Below are 24,434 nucleotides of genomic sequence, written 5' to 3'. Positions count from 1 at the left end.
TCAAAGCTGAACTCCTTCAATACAGTACATAAACATATCATGACAGTAATGTCATAAAAGGGTACCAAAAACATTTTATTGATTGATAGTTCAAAGGTAAACTCTCCAACCTAGAGGTCATCTCAAAGCACACTGTCTGACACATCAGGGACTCAACAAAGCGGACCTAGCTTATTTCCACTAAAACCTTCTATACGCTATTATTCCACTCATTGCGCTATTATCATATTGTAATTATGATCTATCGCCCCCAACAGGGAGCCCCTGGGGAGTAGAGAAACTGCCGCATTCAGCCCCAGCACCTAACAGAGGAAAAACAGTTTCCTAGCATTGTGAACACTAAACCCAACAGTACACATAAAGCACCTCCATAAAAATCAGTTTCTCCCCTTCCCCCAGTCTCCTTTTTTTCACTGTCCAACTCCTTGAACATATTTCTTCATCCACTTATCTGCCCATTCCCTTATCACCTTGCAATCTGACTTTCCTCCCAACCTGCTGAAACTATTCCCTAGTTTATCAAATCCTCTCTTGCCAAATCCAATGGCCGTTTCTTGATTCTCACTCAACCCTATCTCTCAGTGACAAAACACAACTGCCACCCGCTTCTAAAACTTAAGACCTTTGGACTCCATGACAGGGCACATTCCCAGTTCTCTTCCAACCTCTTTATCACCTCCTTTCACTTCTTTTCCTTCTTGTCAGCCTCCTGTGACAGACCCCAGCGCTCTGCTTCAGTCTTCTGCATTTCTCATTCTCTCCCTCAAAGAGCTCTTCACTCTTATAATTTCACTATACTCTCTCTTTTGGTGACGCTACTTCATTAATTTCTAACCCGCATTCAGGTCCAAATGTACAACTGCCTGAGAGACAGATTCACCTGGATATCCCACCATCACCTCACCCTCAGGAGGAATATGTAGAAACACCTGGGCACAGGAGTCAGGAGACAAGTTCCTGTTCCAGTTCTAGCACTAACCACCTGTGATCCTCGGCATGTCTATAGACTCCAGTCTCAACAGTGCAATGAGTCAAGATTGAACCTCTAGCTACTCTTCCAGTACTAACACTAGTAAGTCTCTATTTAGTATCATCAAAGTGATTCCTCTCAGTGACTCTACTTCTCTCAAATCTCCACCTCTCGGCCTCCACCTCTTCCCTGATATCTTCCTGCATGCAACATACCACCAAACCCCATCACTGCTTCCTTCCACGATTTAAGCTCCTGTTTCGGCAAAGGTTATTATTCTTGTGAAGCAGTATATATAGGAGAAAGGCCCTCCCTAACAACCAGGAAAGACCAAGTTCTGGCCCCAGTTTTGCAATGACTGTAACAGCATAACTAAATCATTTTAATTCTCTGTGTCAGTTTCCTCTACAAAATCAGCAGTTAGGTGAAGCTATTTTCTAGCTCTAAAATTCAATGACTCTTGAACAACTGAAAATTTCCTGGATATCTACATTGGCCAAACTTGCTAGGTAAACCATGTACCCCTTGGCTTAATCTAAATTGTACAGGCCTGTAGGGCCGGCCCCGTGGCTTAGCGGTTAAGTGCGCGCGCTCCTCTGCTGGCGGCCCAGGCTCGGATCCCGGGTGCGCACCGATGCACCGCTTCTCTGGCCATGCTGAGGCCGCGTCCCACATGCAGCAAATAGAAGGTTGTGCAACTATGACATACAACTATCTACTGGGGCTTTGGGGGGAAAAATAAATAAATAAATAAATAAATAAATTGTATAGGCCTGGCTGAAGAACAGATCAAAATTTATGATGATAAAAACATTAAAGCAATTTGCTCAGTAAGGACCCACAAAAAGATTTTGGGGTTTGGGGTTTTGTTTTGGGTTTTTTTCAGGAGGGGGTTTTGGGGGTTTTTTTAGGGGGTGTTCCCCTAATTGCAGTGAAATTACTGCTACTTATCAGGATCTTAAACTCTGGAGATCTAACCTCCAGGGACGGTACTAGGAAAACCGTTAAGTGGCAACCTTATATGCCTTCTCCCTTTATCGAAGCAATTATCTTCCAAGGTCTAGATATGCACTCTGAGACACCAGCAGTAATGCCCACTTACGTGAACAGTTAATGCTCATTTATATGAAGAGTTAGTACTATAGTACATTCACTTATATGAATAATGGTGAGATGTGACAATTTTGTACACAAAGATATGGCCTGACCATGCCACATCTGTCATCCATATACACGTAACTGAACTTAAAACCTATGTTTTAAAAAAAAGGTGAGTGGTAGAACTACTGTATCATTCTGATTATTGGTGTAAATAGCTCATGGTAATACTGTATCACCCATCATTTCAAGTATGTTGAAAATATTTGAATTAAAAAGCACTCTGGGGCCGGCTCCGTGGCTTAGCGGTTAAGTGCGCGCGCTCCACTGCTGGCGGCCCGGGTTCGGATCCCGGGTGCGCACCGACGCACAGCTTCTCCGGCCATGCTGAGGCCGCGTCCCACATACAGCAACTAGAAGGATGTGCAACTATAACATACAACTATCTACTGGGGCTTTGGGGGGAAAAAATAAATAAATAAAAATCTTTAAAAATAAAAAAAAAAGCACTCTGATAGTTTATGTGGAAGCTACAACCTTTTTTGTAATTACCTTTAAAGTACTGATTTATCCTTCACTTTTGGCACAACACAACCTAATACAGACTAACCAATAGGTTTAAATATGCCTGTTCAAATAATCTCTGTAATAATTGCATTCAAAAGACTAGCTCTGCACTAAAATGACAAAGACAACCCAAGTAGAATGCAGTGGAAGGACTAACAGGTAAAATTATAAGGAAGAATTTGTAGAGATCTGTGCAAATTATAGCGCTGACTCTTCCTAGAATGACCTAACTCTGAATTTTTTAGACTTAGAAAAAAAAATTGGCTGCACAAGTTAAATGAAAGTAGATGAGACTACTGAATAACAGACTTCTTTAGTCCTATGGAAAACATAAATTCTAAGAAATAAGTTCTATCAGAAAAGTATTATGGGTAAACAAGTTTAAATGCCCTCAAACATTTGAGAAAACCATCTGAACAGCAATAAATGCAATGAAAACTATTTAATCAGAAGCAGTTACAATTGCTACTTCACAAAATTCACACAGAATTGAGTGGATCAATTTGACAGTGTAGACCAGGGTTTCTCAATCTCGGTGCCACTGGTATTTTAGGCTGGGTAACTTTTTGTTGTGGAGGGCTATCCTATTCATTCTAGGATGCTTAGCAGCATCTCTGGCTTCTACCCACCAGATACCAGTAGCACTCCCCCCTGGTTGTGAGACCCAAAAATGTCTCCAGACATTGCTAAATGTCCCACCAGAGCAAAATCAGCCCGAGTTAAGAACCACTGGGGTAGAGCCAGCCTCAGTGCTCATCCTTACTGCCCAGAGAGTTCTGAAAAGCAAATTAACTAGAGTTATAGGAACATTTCACTGAATAGAGTACATGACTCAGGGTAAAGTTATGACCTGAGTTTTCCACTCTCCGTTCTCCTCTTGAAATACCACATTCTCTAAACGGCAAAAGCAACACACCCAAAAAACAGAAGCATATCATTTTCATGCCTTGTTCTTGCTGGCAGTTTAAAGTTCCTAATTCACAGACAAGGCCAGAGAAAACATATCTTCATATGGAAGGGGTAAGTACACTAGGCCCTCGGCCAACTGGGTGTGGTTCCTTTTTGGTGACTGGGGGGAGTGCTTTTAAATATTCTATTTTGTCTAAGGCAGTAAGTACGCTGGTAGATACACATATATTTTTACAGTTATTTCAGTGAAAATACTACTTAAACCCAACTACACAGAATATTGGGGGAAATTTACATTCTAATTAATTAAAGAGTTCAAGAGGAAGCTTTTCCTCAATTCATCTGTTGTAGAAAATCTTTGTACTTTAGCCCAGAAGGCTGAATAAAACCACATTTTCTTTGTCAATTAAGAATTTTGTTGTGCTTCAGGGATTTATGATGATTATGACTAAACAGTATTGAAGAGTCAGAAATGCAGAGACTGGGCTAAACCTAAAAACAACGCCAGGCTTATTATAGGAAAAAAATGCTTTTTTAATAGAATGAGTTCAATATTCATCTTATTTGATTCTTCCCTAAAAATGAGACCACCACCAAAATCAATCTGGCTACTTGAAAGTTTTAATTATCTGTGTTCCAGTTGAATAAGGCTTTCTTAATTGGCAATATTTACTCGACTTCAATTCCTTATCATTCCAAGGCATAAAGAGTGAATCTGGGGGCCGGCCCGGTGGCGCAAGCGGTTAAGTGCGCGCGCTCCGCTGCGGCGGCCCGGGGTTCGCTGGTTCGGATCCCGGGCGCGCACCGAAGTACTGCTTGGTAAGCCGTGCTGTGGCGGCGTCCCATGTAAAGTGGAGGAAGATAGGCACCGATGTTAGCCCAGGGCCGTCTTCCTCAGCAAAAAAAAAGAGGAAGGATTGGCGGATGTTAGCTCAGGGCTGATCTCCTCACAAAAAAAAAAAAAAAAAAAAAGTGAATCTGCTCCTTTGCTTATTCCTCTATGATACCAGTAAAATCTATTTCCTAATTTGTAATATACTTTAGCTGTGAAATATATCTAACACGTTTTAACAATCAAAATGCATGCCAATAAAAAGCATTTCTTAGAAATTTGCACAGAAGAGCAACTTCTCAATACCAATATTGATATTACAAATTATACTTCCCATAAAGTAACAAGTCAATTCAAATGTAAGCAACCACCTATAGGGAAATTTGATTATATATGAATATGCCAGTTAGAATTGCTTGGGGCTTTTTTTTCCTTAACTATTGCCTGGCCCCTCAATGAATTAACTCAGAATCTGTGAGTGGATCCCAGGCATTGGCAGGTTTTAAAAACTCCAGGTTATTCAAATGTTCAGCAGGGCTGAGAACTACAGCCCTATGGTTACTAAAATATTTTTTTTCTTTTAAATAAAAGCTTTGCCCTCACTTTTCCCCCTTGATGTTTTTTAGGGACTACGCTTCTAGAATCTCAAAGACAACTCGGGAAAATGTTTTAAAATTCAGATTAACTTTAAAACGTAGTTGTGTTATTTGAACAATTTCTCAATATGAAACACAAGGGAACACAAACTTTAACAGGCATGTCTAATCATTATATGTAAATTCTGAACCAGTTCTCAAACAAGTTCATACAACCCAAGGTTCCCTAAAGTACTTCACGGGGAATTTTAAAAGAATATGTGACCGAACTGTTAATAATGACTATCACTAGGGAATTGGGGAGGTTGAAAAGGGCTTTATATTTCTTGCTTCTTACAATTCTCTATTATTTCATTTTAAATAATTAGTAAGCATATTCTTTATTCTATGATTTAGAAATTATAAAAAGGAAAAACGCATGTGCTGCACCATACAAAGCCAATTTTTAAAAAGCCTATTCTAAGCAAGTCCTATTTAGTGAAAACTAAGAAAATCTCCCTAGTACACATCATCACATTTATCCTCTACTATCTTTCTCAATTTCACGATCACTCCAACGAGACAGTAAACCGCAGCTGTTAAAACAATGTGCTGTACTAATGTAATGCTTCGTTATGTGGAGATCCTGTTCATCCAAGCGTTTCCTTTACAGGTGTTACAGCAGCAAACGGGATTTCTAGACTACAAGCTAGTTTCTGTGGGGACCGGAAAAAAAGCACTCATTTGAATTTCAGGACACAGCAATGCTGAATACTTGAAAAGGATCAAAACTACGTAGATTTTGCTTCTCCAAAAGCAAGCCGAAGCGTGAAATCACGGTTTTGGTCCGTTAGTTCTCTTCTTCCTTCCATAAAACATTCCAACCAACTTCGTATTCAAATCACAGGACTGGATTTATTTATTAAAAGACTCTTCAAAAATGTTTTCTTTTTTTTTGCCTTTAGATTTCGCAAGTGAACTGGCAATTTCGACAGCACACACATGAAACTAGAGCCAGGTAAAATGACAGATGAAGTCGCATCCCTGCATTTATGGTGACCATTTGGTTCTTATTTAACACTTACTATTTCTTATGTCTTCAGGAAAGCAAAAGAACAACGTACTGTACCAAACGTACTCCCAGAACTTCCTAAAAAAACATTTTAGGCCACATTCTTTTATCTCCTTCATGGAGATAAGTGTGGGTTGGAAATAAACTTGCCTAATACTTCTTGCCGTCAGCGGCTCGAGGTCGTTAGGATAAAAACAAAGCTTCCGACTGTAAGACGTTTTGCAGCCGTCCAGCGCTTTCTAAGAGGCTGAACAATGAAGCATCCACCTTCCCGCTCCCTCGCCCGTTTACACGGCCAGAGCCACTCGGCCCCAGGCTCCGGCCGCGAGCGTGCCCAGCAGGGAGGGGCAGCAACCCCGGGCGCCCGGCTCTGCCCAGGGCGGGGTCGGCGGGGCCGCAGCCTCTGGACGCCGCCCCGCGACCACTGGCCGTCGGGGGTACTGGGGGCAGGGGGAACAGCGACAGTCCGAGCACTAGCGGCCTCCCCGGGCGCACGGACCCCTGGAGGCGGCCGCTCCCTCCCCGGGGGCCGAGGAGGGCGCCGCCCGCGCTCGAGCGGCCGGGCCCCGCGGGCAGCCCCTGGCCCCGAATTCGCGGGCCGAGGGACCCCGGCGAGGGGCGCGCGGCCCCGAGGCGAGACGCGGCGGCGCGGGCGGGCGTCTCCGCGGAGCTACAGCAGGGAGGGCGGCGGGTGGCCACGGAGCGGGCCCGGGGGAAACTGGGCGCCTCACCTGCTCCTCCCGAGGCAGCCGCTACCGCTCGCTGAGGGGACAACATGGAGCCTCCGCCTTCAGCACAAGCAGCAGGGGCGCAGAGAGGGACGGGCTGGAGCGGGAACGAACCAGGCCCTGGAGGAGGGAAACGGGCGGGGCCTGGACTCTAGAAGAAACTGGGAAGAAGGAGGGGCACGCGGAACGGCGAGGGAGCGAGCACAGGGCGGGTCCGCCAGGCGCGACGCGCGGCCCGAGACGCGCGGAGCGCGGGGCGGGCCGGGGCGGGAAAGCGCACGCGGCCAAATCCCGCCACCGCCCAACGCGAGTGCGCGTGCGCGGGAGCGCGAAGCGCGCCACCGGCTACCTGAGGCTGCGCGCTGGGAGCGACTGTCCTGTGGGAATTGTAGTCCCACGCTCTCCGGGTCCCCGCCCCCCGGTGCCGGTTCTGCGCACTCATTCGGGGCGTGGAGGAAGCGGAAGAGAGGGACGGGGCTTGGCTCGGCTCTTCGACGACTGAACTACAACTCCCAGCAGGCCTTGCGGAGGGCTGGGCCGTGGCCCGCCGGCCGAGCCCTGCCCGCAGCCTAGTCCTGAGCCCAGGCCGGGGTGTGGTGGCGGCGGCCTTGGGGCAACCGGCTTCCCACTCCTACTGGCCGCGTTTGAGACGGTTTCGGTGTTTAACGCTGGCCGGGGCCATAGGTGGGCGGCACTCTGCCCTAAGCACCGAAGGGAGGCCTCAACCCTGGGTAACGTGAGCGTCACTGGTTTTTAACGATTTTGACTTCACAAGGAGGGGAGGCCGTGACTTCATTACCGCCATCAGCAGCTTCACCTCGTATTCCCGTCCCAGGCCAAGCTGAGGGTGCACCATCCTCTCATCGCTCACGTAAGAACTTCCAGTGAAACCTCTTGCACCGGTTCGTCCCGCGTAAGCCATGGCCGTCTTTTGTAAACCTCAGGTTTACAGGAGCTCGTTAAGTAAGCACACTCTTTCTTAAACGGTATGGTAGATCAGTACAAAAACAAGGTTCTCCGAAAATGCTTTTTTTTTATTCACACTTCACGTGTGATTGAGAAAATGTCAGCTGCCACCATTGAAGAATCTTGTTATTTTGGACCTGTTGAGACAGGGGCGGTTGTTTTGGGGTAAGTAACTGGTGGAGCTTATGGGAGGCTAAAGCTTATTCATCCCACCATCACCACCACCCCTTGGCATCATCAGTGCCTCATTTATTCGACAAATTATTCCACTTTCTTTCCTCTGCCTCTGCCTTAACTATTATAACCTACCCTACCCAGAACCTCCTTCCACCTGCCTTTCCGCCCTGCCAAGCCCTTGAGCTGTTTGTCACTTCCCAGGTAATGAGGCCAGAGGTAAAGAGGTAAAGATAATTCTACCTAATCTTACCTAAAGAGGTCCTGTTTTGATTTCTTTTCCCCTGCGCCTTCTGATTCTCCTCAAACTCTCAAGGTTATTTGAATACCCTTCTCCAGACTCTAGATTTGAGTCTCGATTTGATCTAGACCAACTCGGGCCAGCAAGAAACTAGACGTGAACATCAGGGTAAATGGTTCCTGCCGTTTCACACTGGGTGTGCAGAAGGCAGGGCCTACAGGATGTGACACAAATCCAGGGCATTATGTGGCATGCTCAGAAAGAGAGAGGGGCCAAAGGCCATGACTTGTCACAATTGCAACACACAGTGTAAGAATTTAAAATTGCACACACATCCCAGCATTCTCTATTCCCCTTCCCTGTCTGTCTCCAAAAGACTTCTCACCATCTGACTTATGTTTTATGAGTTTTTTTGTTTGTCTTGTCAGGAGAGAGGGATAATCTCCCTCTGCTCTTTTCCTTAAGGTTCTTATGGCTGGCCAAATAATTAACAAGACAGGTCAGCAGGAGAAAATAATACCAAGTTTAATAACATGTATACATGGGAGAAACTCAGAAATGAGCAACTCGTCCCTCTGTCTAAGCTGCTTGCTTAAGTATTGCAGCTAAAGGCAAGGAACGTGTTGGGGGTGGGTAGTGGTCTGGGACTTCAGAGGGCAGGAAGACAATTCTTTTCAGGGTCATCTATAGACAATGTGGTCAGGGAGAGACAGAGTTTTTGATAAAAGGGGCTTGGTGCCTTTCCTATTGTAACCTCTATCCTACATTATCTTTACAGCCATCATGATAGAAGATCTGTTCCAGGAAGTAGCCACTATGTCAAATTCTTTAGGCAGTTAGTGGGGGAGGTCAAATGTCCCTCAGAGAAAACAATCAAGGTAAAGAGATATATTTCATGGTGGCCAAATCTTGATCTCCCACAGTCTCTTCCCACTAGAATGTAAGTTCCAAAGGGACAGGAATTTTTGTCTGTTTTTGTTTACTGCTATATTTATTAATTAATATTTATTGAATGGATGAATAAAGAAGGTACATGTTACACCTAAGACCACTCACTCACTTTCTTGTTCCTTTAACATTAAGTACTTAACTTTTGCTTTTAAACAAAATACCCTGTTCTATTTTAGGGGCTCCTAAATAGAGATCCACTGAAATCCATTCTGTCAGGAAGTGACCAGCAAATACTGACATTACATCTGTCTCAATACAACATCATCAAGGTCAATGTCAGAACATCAGCTGTCCCCATATCTTATAGAAGTTTTTAGCGTGTGGAACAACACAGTACAAATTATAGACTTTAGAATTAGCCGCAGCTTAGAAAGCAACCCCCATAAACAAGAAACATGTTTGGTTGTTATTGTTGCCTTCTCAAATACCCAGGGTCATCAAAACAGTGGACATTCAAAATGCTAAATGTTGATGATACTGATTACAGCCTACCTTCAGCCATCTCACTCCGAATTGAGTCATGCGATTTGACCAGAGGCTGAGCTCTCCTTGTGGTTTCCAGAAGGAGGGGACACGTAGACATGTTTGAATGCTGAAGGCCACTGGCTTTGGGGTCAGACTGACCTGGCTCTGATGCTCACTAGCTGTGCAGCGTTGGGTGAGTTACTTAACCTCTTTGAACTCATTTCATCATCTGCCAAACAATTTGAATACCCAAGTCACAGAGTTGTTGTAGGTTAAATGAGATGTAAGTGTTTGGCAATTATGACTGATACATGGTTAGTCCTCAAAAAATTGGTAATCATCATAGTCATTCTGGAAAAGCAAAACAAAGTCACAAAGATACTCATGTATTTTATGAAGTGCAAAAATAGCCAAATTGTTTTCTGCAGTGACTTCCACTGTGACTCAGGTTCCAAAGCTTTCCAAAAACGGGGCATTTGTTACGTGCCAGGCACAGCGCTAGGCATTAATGCTGCAGTGATGCGTAAGACACATTCCTGTCCTCCAGAGACTCACAGTCTTGTGGCGTAAACAGCCAAATAAATGATAATCACTCACTGTGACTGTGCTAGGACACGGTTCAGGGTTCAGCCATCTCTCCTACCACCTACTTGCAGGATCTGTGTTTAAGCCACAGTCTGGGCACTCAGAAGGGACAGCCTGGACTACTGGCTTCCCTGGGTGTCATTTAAATATCTGGACCTTACTTTGTTCATGTATAAGATGAGTTAATGACTTGGTGTCCTAGTTTATCAAAAGAAAATAGTCACCCCCAACTCGTAGGGTGTCATAAAGTTGAGTATCAGGCCCCCAACACAGTAACACAATAAAACCTCAAGACCTGTCAGCTGCTTCATTATTGTTATTTCAGCCAATGGCACTGCTGTCTAACACTTGAAAAAGACACTAGAATAGAAAAGATCGCTAGAATTTACTGTTAAGGAAAGGAAGCAACATACCTACCAGTGTGGATAGCATGTTATTTGTGTTAAGAAGGGTGGATGAGGATATAGATTTGCTATATTCAACTTTGCATTTGCCACAAAAAGCTCCTAACAGTAGTTACCTATGTGTGTGGAAAGGGAGAGACCAGTGGGTGGAGAGGGGTTAGTGATAGAAAAAAACTTTATAGCATATATACATTTGAATATATACATGTATATGAACATGTATATGATGTGAACATATTCAAAAAAATTTGGGGGCCAGCCCCGTGGCATAGCGGTTAAGTGCGCGTGCTCCGCTACTGGCGGCCCGGGGTTCAGATCCCGGGCGCGCACCAATGCACCGCTTGTCAGGCCATGCTGTGGCCGTGTCCCATATAAAGTGGAGGAAGATAGGCACAGACGTTAGCCCAGGGCCAGTGTTCCTCAGCAAAAAGAGGAGGATTGGCATGGATGTTAGCTCAGGGCTGATCTTCCTCACCAAAATAAAATAAAATAAAACTTATAAAAAAATTTTTTTTAGTTAAAATATATAAATTTTTTCTAGAAGTCAAGGAAAAAATGGGGTAATGAGATGGCCTAGAAGCTGAGGTGGGAAATTAGCTGTGTATATACCAGTCCTATAAGAACAAGGACAAGGAAGAAGAGGCCCAGCCCAGTGCCTCAGCAGTAAAAATCGCTCAGCCAAACTCCTGAGAAATGGTTATGCTCCAGTGAGCATTTAAAAAATCCCATCTGAGCCTTTCCTTGCCTGAAAACCTTTACTGAATCCCCATTAGCCTCAAGACAAAGCCTCAATTCTTTAGTGCTGTGTTACTGCTTCTCCACGCTCTGGCCCCAGTGCATCTTCCCTATTTTACCTCCTGCTTGTCCCAAATCAAGCCCTTAGCTCTAGCCAACCTGGGCTAACCACATCCAAAACAACTTGCACACGGCCACACTTCTGAGCATCCAGCCACCACAGAGGGCTGTGCAGTCTGTGTGTTGCACTAAGGTGGCCTGTGGAGGGGAGGAGCAAGAGGGGATCAAATCTAGGCCACGTTCTGCTAGCCAAGCTGGCACTGAAGTGTACCATGGGCTGGGCTGGGAGCAAGGGGTGCTTTTTTGTGACTGGTCTGCCCAGAAGGTCTTATTGTATACTGGCACAAAAGCAGCCCTGCATTTGCTTCACACCTTTCCCCCCTGCCTTTAATGACCTCCTTACCACTCCAAACTCCTATCTGACCCTGAGCGTCTTCATAAAACCTCCCCAAGCCACTATAACTCCATAGCAACTCCTTTCTCTCTTAAATTCACACAATTCACTTGCCATCTAATCAAAGCATTCTAGTTTTGTGTTATTTGGGCTTGTTTTTGGTTGCTATTTAATTTGTATTTTTTAACCTTATGTGAGTAAATTCTAAGCCCCAACTAGCTTGTAAGCTCATTGAAAACAGGACAAATATTTTTTGATTCCCTCCAAATTTCCCAGGATAGTGTCATACACAGAACAGGTGATCAGTAAACATTTGTGGAACAAATCACATACACAAATAACACCCCAGGAAGAGTCAGTCTTAGGGAAGTTTACTCGTACAGCAAGAGACAGCAGGAAGGAAAGGCAGCTTCAAGAATTGGACCGAGCACAAAGACCTCTTATGTAATAAATCTGAAGGGTCAGAAGAGACCACCAAGACCACATCAGTGTTTTGATTTTTAGCTTCTTTTCTCTGCTTCTACATATCATGGAAATGGGCTTCCTTTCCAGCCAGGGTCTCCAGATCCTAGCAATTGCTGTCAGGGTTAGCGACTAGCATCATTCATCTCCTTATCAAGCACCTAATAACATAAATTTTTTAAATTTATGTATTTATCAGAATGGGTAGATAACTGGCTTGGTTATCAGATTGGCTTGTTTTTCCCTTTGCCATCTAAAGGACAGGCTGTGGCATTATCAACTGATGTTGTAAGTGCCAGCGTAAGATACTTGCCACGAAGTTATTTTGGGAAATATTCTGTGCATTTTTTCAGAGCGTTGCAATGGCCAGGAGTTTTTGCCTGCCTGGGCTTTACCTGACCTTAAAAACTGTCAAGGGCACATGTAGTCCTCTGCCTCTTCTAGAAGATTTCCACTGGTCAGATCTCTTTTCCTGTCAGTGGCCACCTGGCTGCCTAACCCCTCCTTCATGAGGCTGCATCTTTACAGGATCTGCTGATCCTGCAATTGCCCTTCGGGTCATCAATTGCTGCTTTAGCAATAACAAGACCTACAGCCTTCATTTTTATTATTTCCGGTCTACGTTCCCTTTTTAAAAGAATTATGCACATTTCAAATATTTTGACTAGATAGATATAGGGAGAAGGCTTTGAATTTCTCAAGCCAACCAAAGAGAAGCCAAAAAATGAACAAAATCCAGTATAAGCTAGATATCTCGTTTCAAATACATTTTCTGCTAAGGACCCCTTTTAGGCTATGAATAAGTTCGATTATGTGTGTTTTGTGCCATATTCTCAATTTTTAATACCTCCTTTTCCCATCCCCCATAACCACAGCCAGGATGTTATCTCCGGGCTTTTCTTTTCTCATTAGCTCAGCTGTTTTTCCTTCAAAATATGTCTTCTCTACCTGATAGCCTATTCGGAGGAAAGGACACCCTTAAGACCCAAGGTGGACCCCTCTTTGGGAACAGTAACGCGATAAGAATACGAAGCAGGTTCTGCAGCTGCATTGCAATGTGACTGGAATGAATAAATAGCTTTTGATTCTGTACAGCATCTTTCTCCATCTACCAAACGGAAGACCGTGCCATCTCCGCCTCACAGTGATGAGATATTACGACACATCCAGCAAAATTCATGAAGCACCTCGCAGAGCGGGCCCCCTGCACATTGCGGTTTTCACTTTTCACTGGAGTGACAGGCGGAAACGTATCAGACAAAAGACACAGGCTCTGGAATTTACGGGAGAGATATTCTCCAGCTAATAGAAGTAAAAAGAAACTGCTATCGTTAAAACACATAATCTGCCGACCCTAAAACATTCACGTCAAGAGTCACGAAGAAACACTAACCCGCAGAGCCCTCTCCCGCTTCGGCCGCAGTGGTGGGCGGAGCTTGGCGCTTGGCCACGCCCCTTGCGTCTGGTCCCCGAGGGGCGCGGCCCGCAGCCGCCGAGCGGGTGCGCGCGCGGGCGCTGCGTGGCGCCCGTTCTGGCCCTCCTTCCCTGCAAGAGCGCGGAGGGACAGTTCTTGCGCCTGCGCCCTGCGTCTCTGGGCGCCTCGACGCGGCCGCCCCCCGCCCCTGCCGCCCGCCCGAGGCCCCTTTGTGCGCCTGCGCGCTCGCACTCCCGCCCTCTGGCTGCGCTTGGCTCAGTCGGTCAGTCTGTCGGAGTCTGTCCTCGGAGAAGGAGGAGTGAAGGGACTTCGGAGAGCCAGCTGCCTCGTTGATTTCTTTCCCCTCCCTCTCTCCCGCCCCAAGTCTCTCTTCACCCGTCTCCCGCTCTTGCTCGCGCAGCCATGGCGGAGCCGTCGGCGGCCACCCAGTCCCCGTCCGTCTCCTCGTCGTCCTCCGGGGCCGAGCCCTCCGCGCCCGGCGGCAGCGGCAGCCAGGGAGCCTGCCCCGCCCTGGGGACGAAGAGCTGCAGCTCCTCCTGTGCGGGTGAGCGCCGGGGCCCCCGCCCTCGGGAGGGGGTCGCGGGGAGGCCGGGCACCCTCGCCTCCTGGAGGCTGCAGCCCCGGGCGTGAGCGTCTGGAACCTGGGCTCGGGGAGGGGAGCATCAGGTTGTGCAGGCGGTGAGGAAATAACGGGGTGTGGGGGGCGGGGAGGGAGTCTGGAGGGTGGGCGTCAACGCCGAGCCCTGGCAGGTGGGGAAAAACACCAGTTCGGGGGAGCAGAGCCCTGAACCGGGGCGATTTAGTGGAGGATTAGGGAGATTGAGAGGATTGGGGCAGGTTGGTTGTAGGAGAAATGACTAGTTAGGATTTTGAGCCGATGGTGGTGGAAGGGTTGCATTACAGGTTTGCAGACAGGTGTTGACATAGTCAGACATTCGTGGTAGGCTTCCAAAAATATATATTGTTTTCTGGTTGCCCGTGGGGAGAGTGAGGAAGTTGAATGGAAACATGGTAGCCGTTTTCTGTCCTGTTTTCGTCTGCCTTTAATTTTTTGAGGCTAGGCTCGCTAAATGCCCGATTTTTCTGAGGCTCCGAGGTCGAAGAAGGCGTGATGAGAGAATAGCTCGGGGGAGATTTGGGAGGGAGGTGCTGATGGTTCAAGATGGATCCGTGGCTGCCTCTGCAACACAGCCTGCTCTTCGCTGGCGCAGCGTGGGGGTGGGGACATGCAGTCATTTGCTTATATTCTAGAAGATAATAAATAGAGTCACGCCAAGCCATCAACATATTTTGATTTCGTGCTTTCTGTGGACTGTTATTGATCGCAGTATAACAAAAGGGGGTGTTTACCGCAGAAAGGGAGGAGGGGGAGAAAATTCAGACAAAGCAGGGGCTGGTTGAACCCCCTTCTCCTCCCATCTCTGAAAGACTAGGAGGGAAGCTGCAGGCCGCTTTTCGTTTCTATTGTATCCGCGTCTGCTTGTTGGTAGGAGCTGGCTGGCAAGCTCCCCTCGTGCAGAGATCTGCAGTGCAGATGCCTTCTTGAGGGGGAAAAAAAAATGCACCATGAGCAGGTGGTGGTTTTTAAAGGAGCTCAGTCTTTGAAGAAGAAAAAAAGGCTTTTTGTCAAAAGAAGAGCCATAAACTCTGGAGAGTATCGATAATTTTGCTCTCTAGTTAGTTACCTTAAAGGATTTTGAGAGGTTTTAAAATACTTCTTGTCTCCTTCGCCAGAGTCTTGGGTCGATCGTTCTAAAGAACATAAAATTTCTGATCTCAGCTTTAGATATACTCCCTACATGTTTTTCAAACAGTAGATTTCCACATAAGAGCTTTGGTACTCTGTTGGATTTTCCAGTGTGGTTATGGCCATTTCAGTAGAAACAGTATCAGGAAGCTTCTGCAAGGTCAAGATTAGCTGTCCAGATAGAAGAATGAGGCAGCAAATTTAGCACCCTTGTTCCGTTTAAACCACCAGCGTTTCTCCTCCAAATTTTTGTGTTCTAGGCAAAGGTCCAGATGAACAGCAGCTTCACTATAACTTAGCAACTTGGTGTTTTGGCTTTAATCATTTGTCATTGTGGACTGTTCAGTTGTTGGCTCTTGTGCATACTTTTTGATTTTTCTTGATTTGAAATTTTTGATTCACCTGAAATTTAAATGGGATAGATAGATACTCTATCTTAAACTCTTATCCATTACAAATGTCTATTAATATTGTCTAAAAAGCATTAATACAGTTTTGGTGGTCCCAAGGCAAGATCGTCGTTTGTCAGGTCACTACTTGAAAAGTTTAGCTTAAGATAATGCAATATATAGTCATCATTTCATTGCAGAAGCTCTTCCTCCTTTCGGGACGTTTTTTTCATCTCTCAGAGGAAATGTCTCAGGCTTTTGCACCATGAAAAAAGATGGTTTGTTATTCCAAAATTGAACTCGTTTAAAATGGATATTAAAAAAATCTGCCTTGATTGTTTAAAAAAATCTACAAGTGTTGATGTCAAACCTTCAGCTTCACATTCTTTCACCAAGCTCCTCTTGGTTTTGGAGACTTTCAATAAGTAAAAGAAAACTCAGTGGTCGCTTGGTGTCCTGCAGGGAGCAATTTTTGTCTTGACTGGCCTGTTTGGTATATGTGCTGCCGAAGCGAGCACTTGACTGGCCTGTTTGGTAACGAGTTTTAGAAATATGAGTTCTTACCTAAAGGTGGAGAATGAGTGAAGGCACTCTGTGGTCCACTGCCTTGGATACTAGTGCAGCCAGTGATGTAATATGCTTGGGGAAGGAGGTCAGGCCGGGATTGGCTTCCCAGATTTCTGCCTTTGAAGGAAACCAAAAGATTTCAAAGGCAGAAATTTGAGGTTGAGATAGAAGACGCTTAATTATCTAGTGTTCTTTTCAGGATGAAGGTTGCCGTCATTACACATCAAGTATAGATCCATGTCTAATTTATACATGTCTAATGGTTTCCAAATGCCTGTGTGAGCTTTAAAAGTGCTTTAATAGTTTACTTTTTATAGCCTTTGAACTTCTGTAGCTTCTTAGAGACTGTTCTCTGTTATTGCTATGAAAATCATGATGCCAAAATAAAGCTGCATTTCTTGTATCTGTTTGTGGAAATTGGCTCGAAGCAAAAACAGCTTGGACAATTAAAAAAAAAATTTTGCTTTAAATACTTCTTTCCTCACTCCTGAAACTTAGTTGTTTTGTGTACTTTTTATGGCATCATTTTCACACTTTGTTCTAACATGTCAATTAAATGTGAGTGTGTAATTTGTATTTTCTGGCTTAACCCTTAAATAAAAAGGAATTTGACCACCTGTTCTGCGCTGACATGATCTATAATATATTCATGTCAAATTATCAGTGACTGTATAACATGGTGATAAACACACAGACTTAAGCCCCAGAGACACCCAGATTTCAATCGTGACTCTTGTCGCTTATTAATTATATGACCTTGTGCAGATCCTGAGCCTCAGCAATGTGACCTAGACAAATTTGCTTTGCACCCTGAAAGCCTAACTTTTATTGAATAACAGTACTTAATATTTGATACATCTATCTGCAGGTTACAAACTATTCACACATAGATACAAAATAGCAGTGGAATTACAAGTGAGGAATCATAATCTTCTTCACAACAAAGGAAGATCTTATACCTTTTTCTTCTTTCTAAAAATGAGTCTGTTGTTTCAGCTTTTGAACCCCTCACCTTAATGTCTTAAAAGCTGCCGCCCCTTTCATTCAGCTTGTCTGTTAAAGATGTGGGTGGGGGAGCCAAGATGTTTTGTAGATGGCTTGGCATGACATCAATATGTTTCAATATTTTCTGCAGCATTCTGCCCATAATAAGTGTAGTTATGACACATTATGAAACTCTTTATCTGTGGAAGCAAGAAGACAGGAGACAGCAGGAATGGTCATGTCAGTATGGTTTACAAATGCCTATTGACTTGGATTGTTTTTTATTTCCCAGGAATAAAAAGTTTTCTTATTTTTTTTTTTTTTTTTTTTTTGGTGAGGAAGATCAGCCTTGAGCTAACATCCATGCCAATCCACCTCTTTTTTGCTGAGGGAGATCAGCCCTGAGCTAACATCTGCCAATCCTCCTCTTTCTGCTGAGGCAGACTGGCCCTGGGCTAACATCTGTGCCCATCTTCCTCCACTTTATGTGGGACACCGCCACAGCATGGCCTGACAAGCAGTGCCTCCGTGCACGCCCGGGATCTGAACCCCGGGCCGCCAGCAGCGGAGCGCGCGAACTTAACTGCTACGCCACAGGGCTGGCCCAAAAGGTTTCTTTTAATGCTGTTTTCTTTTAGAGTCAAATTCACAAATAATTTAACCACTCTGATCAAACAAACCAGTCTACATATATTTAACAGGCAGACCTTAGCCCTAAATTGAAGTCTCTAGGAGATTGTTTACGAAGTTATTGGTAAGAACATCAGTGTTTTTATTATTTTAGAGATGGTCTGAAAACAAAATAAAACTATTATTGCTTGTATTGTATTCTGCGGTGAGGAAATTATATATTCGTCCTAATAATAGGAGTCACCTGTCTAATCCTGTACGTGTTTCAAGCACTCGTAAATGATCTTTGGTAATGAGGGAATTGGTGACATGTCATTGAAGGGAAAAGGGAAAGTTAAGGTTTCCAATTTTATTTGAGCCAAGAGGTTGTTCTGTAGAAAGGCGCTTCGTTCTGGACTAGCGGTAATCCTAGAATTTACCCTTTTTGTAATTCTGGAATTACAGAGGCTCCAAATAAACGATTGACTATGCATATTCATTGTATGTACTTAGCTTATAGTTTGTGTTCAACTTTATGGTTAATGATGAATTTATAACTGCCTCCTAAACTGTACAGGCTTGCGAAAAATATATCAATTTTGTAGTAAAACTTTTTAGATAAAAATTACCAAGTTGATATTATATTCATATAATGAACTCGTTCAGAAGTTGCCCAGGAAACTGACTTACCTTTTATCCTGTTCATTGATAACAGCTGTTAATTCTAGAATTATTTTTGATCATTAGGTATGCTATAAATGTTCTGAAAAAAGTGTGTATGCTGAATAAGTTTAGCTAGAATCAGTATTGCTTGTGATTGCATCATTGAAGTCTTTTACTACATATCTGTGACTTATGTAAGACATGTTCCCCTGTGATATTGCAATTTCCGAGAGAATCCCTTTAAACTGTATAGGATTTGTGTTTCTATTTTACATTATTTGGGAGGGGTAATTGTCAGCAGGTAGCCCACTCTTGTGATGGTCTTTTTAAATTTCACCATTTTCTCCAGTCAACTGATTTATTTCTGCTTGTAAGGACATCATCATAACCTAACCAGGAGGGGACATGTGAGCTTTTTGACAAGTTCCTCATTGGCAGCTTGCCGTTGAGGATATGTTGAAGGGTATTCTGGAAAATTTTCTTAGCAAAACTAATACAGAGCCCCTTTTGTCCTGTTACCTGAAAACATTTCAACAGGGAGCATTGTCTTCATGTTCTACAGCAGGTAGAAATATTTTATTTTTATGTCTTACACTTGTGTCCTGGTTTATGTTTTAAGTTGTACCTATACATTAACTTAATTCAGCAAATGTTTGAGCAGTCATTGTTAGGTGCTGTGGGAGTTAGGAAGGTGGATAAAACATAGATCATCCCTCTAGAGGCTATATTCAGTAGGAGAAAGACTTGTCTGATGTTTATCTGTGAGGTAGGTAGCAATATAAACTTCATTTTACAGTTGAGGAATTAGGCTCAGAGAGAGTAAATTATAAACCCAAAGGTTTGTGGCTGTGAAGTTGAGGGTAAGATAAAACTAAGGGATTGAAGGCCCAGTTCATTTCTCTTTCAAATAATACACACTGCCTCTCTTTAAAACTTGAAACAACATGTGATAAAAATGGTTCAGTCATCCTCATGAATTCAGTTACCAATTTAACTTTAAAACCTTAATTTCTGGTCCCATGGTTCCTTGGCCAGGTGCCTTTTTTTTCTTTTTTTTAAATAATTTTATTTATTTATTTTTCCCCCAAAGCCCCAGTAGATAGTTGTATGTCATAGCTACACATCCTTCTAGTTGCTGTATGTGGGACACGGCCTCAGCATAGCCGGACAAGCGGTGCCTTGGTGGGCACCCGGAACCCGGGCCGCCAGTAGCGGAGCGCGCGCACTTAAGCGCTAAGCCACGGGCCCTCAGCAGCTAAAACTAGTCTTTGGCTCTTAATAGTTGTTTAGTAAGTATTTATGGAATGAATGAATGGATGGAGAACTTCTATTCCCAGAAAAACATGCATATAAACAAAGTATTGCGTATACTTTCACAGGTCCACGAACCATGAAATCTGTTCATAAACCTTAGGTTAAGAACATTTGGTTTTTGAAGGGCCAGCCCCGTGGCTTAGCGGTTAAATGCACATGCTCCGCTACTGGCGGCCCGGGTTTGGATCCCGGGCGCGCACCGACACCCCGCTTCTCCGGCCATGCGGAGGCAGTGTCCCACATACAGCAACTAGAAGGATGTGCAACTATGACATACAACTATCTACTGCGGCTTTGGGGGAAAAAAAGGAGGAGGATTGGCAATAGATGTTAGCTCAGAGACGGTCTTCCTCAGCAAAAAGAGGAGGATTAGCATGGATGTTAGCTCAGGGCTAATCTTCCCCACAAAAAAAGAAAAAAGAAAAAACATTTGGTTTTTGAAAGTCAAATTATAGTAGTCCCGCCTTATCTGCAGGGAATATGTACCTTCCAAGACACCCAGTGGATGCCTGAAACTGCAGCAGTAACGAACCCTATATATACTTTGTTTTTTCCTATACATACCTACCTATGATAAAGTCTAATTTATAAATTAGGCACAGTAAGAGAATATCCGAATTGCCAGCATCGCTACTCTTGCAATTTGGGGCCGTTACTAAGTAAAGTAAGGGTTACTGGAACACAAGCACTGTGATAGCGCAACAGTCAGTCTAATAACGGAGACGCCACTAAGTGACTAACAGGCGTATAGTGGACACAGCATGGATATGGGTATGCTGGACAAAGAGATGATTCATGTTCCAGGCAGGACGGTGTGAGATTTCTTCACACTACTCAGAACAGCACTCAATTTAAAACTTATGAATTGTTTATTTCTGGAATTTTGCATTTAATGTCTTCAGACCCTGGTCAACCGCAGGTAACTGAAACCGAGGAAAGCAAAACCGCAGATAAGAGGGAACTACTGTATAAGCTTTGCAGAAATTTACTGCTATGGAAATTGATAAATCCACTTAGGTGCTGCGGAGAGTGTTTTTATGTAAGCCCATAAAACCATATCTATAATAAAGATACCTTAGGTTTAAGATTAGCTTCTTTTACTACTGTCTTTTTGTGTGTGTGAGAGGAAGATTAGCCCTGAGCTAACATCTGTTGCCAATTCTCCTCTTTTTGCTGAGGAAGATTGGCCCTGGGCTAACATCCACGCCCAACTTTCTCTACTTTATATGTGGGACACCTGCCACAGCATGGCTTGATAAGCGGTGTGAAGGTGTGCACCGGGATCCGAACCTGCGAACCCCGGGCCACTGAAGCGGAGTGTGCAAACTTAGCCACTACACCACTGGGCCAGCCCCTACTACTGTATTTACTTTTGGACTCTAAGTGTTTTCCGCTAATGGCTTTAGTCCAGAAAAGTATCTTTTTATAACTGGTGAATGCCACATTTCGGTGTATTAGAAAGAGACTCACTTCCAATAAGGGCTCAATGGTAGGCTAGTCTGATGTGTCAGGATTTTAAAATATGTTAAAATAAGTTTAATTTCCATCTTATTCCTAACAAATCTGAGATTTTGATTTGATACATCTTGAATATAATTTGGAGAAGGCTAAGACATTCCTAAAAGTAAATGGAGTGCTATTTTAGTAGTTGGGTTATTAAAATGTTTATAACCAATTTCCTAGTTACACAGTCCATTTTGTTTCTCTCAGACTTTGTAATTTTGTTTCTTTTGCAACAAGAGTTCTGCTTGTTCTTCCTCTTAGATTGCATATACATTTACTCCATAAATGTACAAAGAAAGCTTTCCACCTCTTTTTAGTGTTGAAACAGAAGAGAGAGCATGTTGATAATGGGCACCGTTTTGACTTATACTAGAGGGAACTGCTGCTTTAGTAACTACTGCATTAGTAGGACTAACGTCCAGTCACTGCTCAGAGTCTAGTTTTGAAATAACAGTTTAAAAATTTCTTAAAGTCTGGTTTTCATCAAACATTTATTAAGCCTCTGTAATGATCAGGCCTCCAGATTCTGTGCCTTCTCCTATATGCTAGTCATCAGATTCTGTGCCTTATGAAAGATACAGGGACATGTAAGATGGTCCTTAACCCTAACGTGCTTCCAGTTAGGTTGGAATTTATTTCCAACAGCAAATAAATTGAATTTATTTAACTAGATATTAGATCTTATCTAGGTTTATTGGTTCCAGAGGACAAAAACATTACTAATTGTTCTGTTTTTACAGTAGTTATGATAGCTCTAAATAAATAAAAATCAGTTTGCCAATTTATGTAGATTCTCCTCACTCCTTAACTGTGGGAGGTGCTTAGTGACTTGCTTCCAAAGAGTACAGTATGGAAGGGTGGGGAAAAGTACTCTGGTGGAGAAACCTGGCAGACTCTGCCTCAGCCAGGGGGTCAAGGTTAACATCATCAGTGATGTGACATTGATCTAGTTTGTACCCCTAATACAATATGACAAGGATGGCCCTTCACCTAGCTGGTAATCTTCCCTAAAAGCCATTACTCCGGTCCAACCGTGAGAAAACAAACCCAAATTGAGGGACATTCTGTAAAATAACTCACAGTACTCCTCAAAACTGTCCAGATCATCTAAAGCAAGGATAAGTCTGAGAAATTGTCATAGTCCAAAAGAGGCTAAAAAGACAAGATGACAAAATGTGATGTGGTATCCTGAGTGGGTAGAGTTTTGGAACAAAAAAAAGGGCATTAGGGAAAAATTAATGAAATCTGAATGAAGTATGGAGTTTAGTTATTAGTAGTGTATCAGTATTAGCTCATTAGTTGTGACATGTAGCATGCTACATGCCGTGCTAATGTAGCATGTTAACAGTGAGAGAAACTAAGTGCTGGATATAAAGCAACACTCTATTATCTTTGCGCCTTTTCTGTAGATCTACAATTATTCTAAAATAAGTGTGTTTTTTTTTTTTAAATAAAAGAAAGACTTAATCCTGAAATAGAAATTACTTTGGGAGACATGAGGAAGTCCACTTGCACTACTTCTATTCAGTATTACAGTGGAGGTCCTAGCTAGCACAAAAAGATGAGAAAAAGAAAGATGTTGGGGGCCAGACCAGTGGCGTAGTGGTTAAGTTCATGCACACACACCGCTTCAGCAGCCTGGGGTTCGCAGGTTCGCATCCCGGGCATGGACCTACACACTGCTCAAGCCCTGCTGTGGGGGCGACCGACATCTAAGATAGAAGAGGATTGGTACAGGTGTTAGCTCAGCAAGTCTTCCTCAAGCAAAAAGAGGAAGATTGGCAACAGATGTTAGCTCAGGGCCAATCTTCCTCACCAGAAAAAAAAAAAAGAGGAAGAAGAAACGGTATAAAGTTTGAGGAGGGAGTCAGTCTGCCTGTCTCTGGAGCTCTGATGGCAGAGGGGGCATCATCAGTTCAGCAGCTTCTACTGAGATGATAGGAGTTGCTGTCCAGAATTGTGGTCATGAGAAAAAGTGGGAAGACTGCCATTGTTTTTGTGGCCTAGCTATTAAGCAAAAAGGAAAACTGTAGATGATAAAAAATCATTTGTTTTAATAGTAGAATATTAATATTAGAAAAGATGTTCAGGGCTGGCCCCGTGGCATAGCGGTTAACTGCGCGTGCTACGCTGCTGGCAGCCCGGGTTCGGATCCCGGGCGCGCACCGATGCACCGCTTGTCCGGCCGTGCTGAGGCCGCGTCCCACATACAGCAACTAAAAGGATGTGCAACTATGACATACAACTATCTGCTGGGGCTTTGGGGGAAAAATAAATAAATAAATAAAATTATTTAAAAGAAGATGTTTAAAAGAGCTGATGAATTTCTAATTTTCATTGTATTAATTGTAGGTAAAATTTCAAACACTTTACCTTTCCTTATGTATTGGAAGATGCTTTAATAATCTATAGAAACTAACACAAAGGAGAAGCTTTGAGGTTAAATATAGAAGTCCTTCATGGTTCCTGAAAGTAACTTGCTTCTCTGTCTAAAAATATAGCCTGTATTCTGCTGGTGTTGAAAGACAGTTATCACCAAAATGAATAATACATTGAAACAGTATTTTTACTGGGGGTTAGAAAATTTAGATAATTAGGTTTATTTGGTGTATTTCCCCCTGATCTAAATCAAAACTCAAATCACACGTCCAGTCCACAGCTTCTCTTCTCTTCCCCTCCCCACAACAGCACGTCTAGCACAAGTTTGACCCAAATTTGAAACTCTGGACTGATGTGTCTTTTTGCTATTTTTCCTCCTTAGTTTTCAACTTCTCACTCACTCAGTATGCTGCTGAAGAGAAGGCTTTGGTAAGGGGACAGGGTCTTATCTTACTAGTATGATGGAGTTTTAAAATATAAACTTGACTAGTAAATTTTCAGGTGAGTAGCGCATACAGTATGTAACAGACCAGCAGTATAAGGACAGGTGATCTGACTGGTAGAGAGAGTAATATTGAAGGAAAGGCACAGGCTTTCAGGAAAAGTTCAAGTTTAAATCTTGATTCTGACACTTACAAGCTTCGGTTTTTTATCTT

At 43.6% G+C, this 24,434-nt stretch overlaps 2 protein-coding genes across 3 annotated transcripts in view; one reads left to right on the top strand and one right to left on the bottom strand.

Moving 5' to 3' along the window:
- Positions 1-6,915, bottom strand: part of ATL3 (atlastin GTPase 3) — a 55,987-nt gene extending 49,072 nt beyond the window's left edge. The window contains exon 1 of one of the 2 annotated variants that reach the window (XM_058526603.1): positions 6,755-6,915. In XM_058526603.1, coding sequence (XP_058382586.1) covers positions 6,755-6,800 — 46 coding nt within the window. In that variant the 5' untranslated portion in view covers positions 6,801-6,915. Of the gene's footprint in view, positions 1-6,173; positions 6,355-6,754 lie in introns of those variants that run through there. The other variant, XM_058526604.1, reaches the window with a different exon arrangement.
- A 6,970-nt stretch (positions 6,916-13,885) lies between these two features.
- RTN3 (reticulon 3) overlaps positions 13,886-24,434 on the top strand; it is a 57,654-nt gene continuing 47,105 nt past the window's right edge. Inside the window, exon 1 of the mRNA XM_058526605.1 lies at positions 13,886-14,167. Coding sequence (XP_058382588.1) covers positions 14,026-14,167 — 142 coding nt within the window. The 5' untranslated portion in view covers positions 13,886-14,025. The remainder of the gene's footprint in view (positions 14,168-24,434) is intronic.

Source organism: Diceros bicornis, chromosome 31, assembly GCF_020826845.1.
Source record: "Diceros bicornis minor isolate mBicDic1 chromosome 31, mDicBic1.mat.cur, whole genome shotgun sequence".
Classification (NCBI taxonomy): Eukaryota; Metazoa; Chordata; class Mammalia; order Perissodactyla; family Rhinocerotidae; genus Diceros; species Diceros bicornis.
This window is presented reverse-complemented; position numbering and strand designations above follow the sequence as displayed.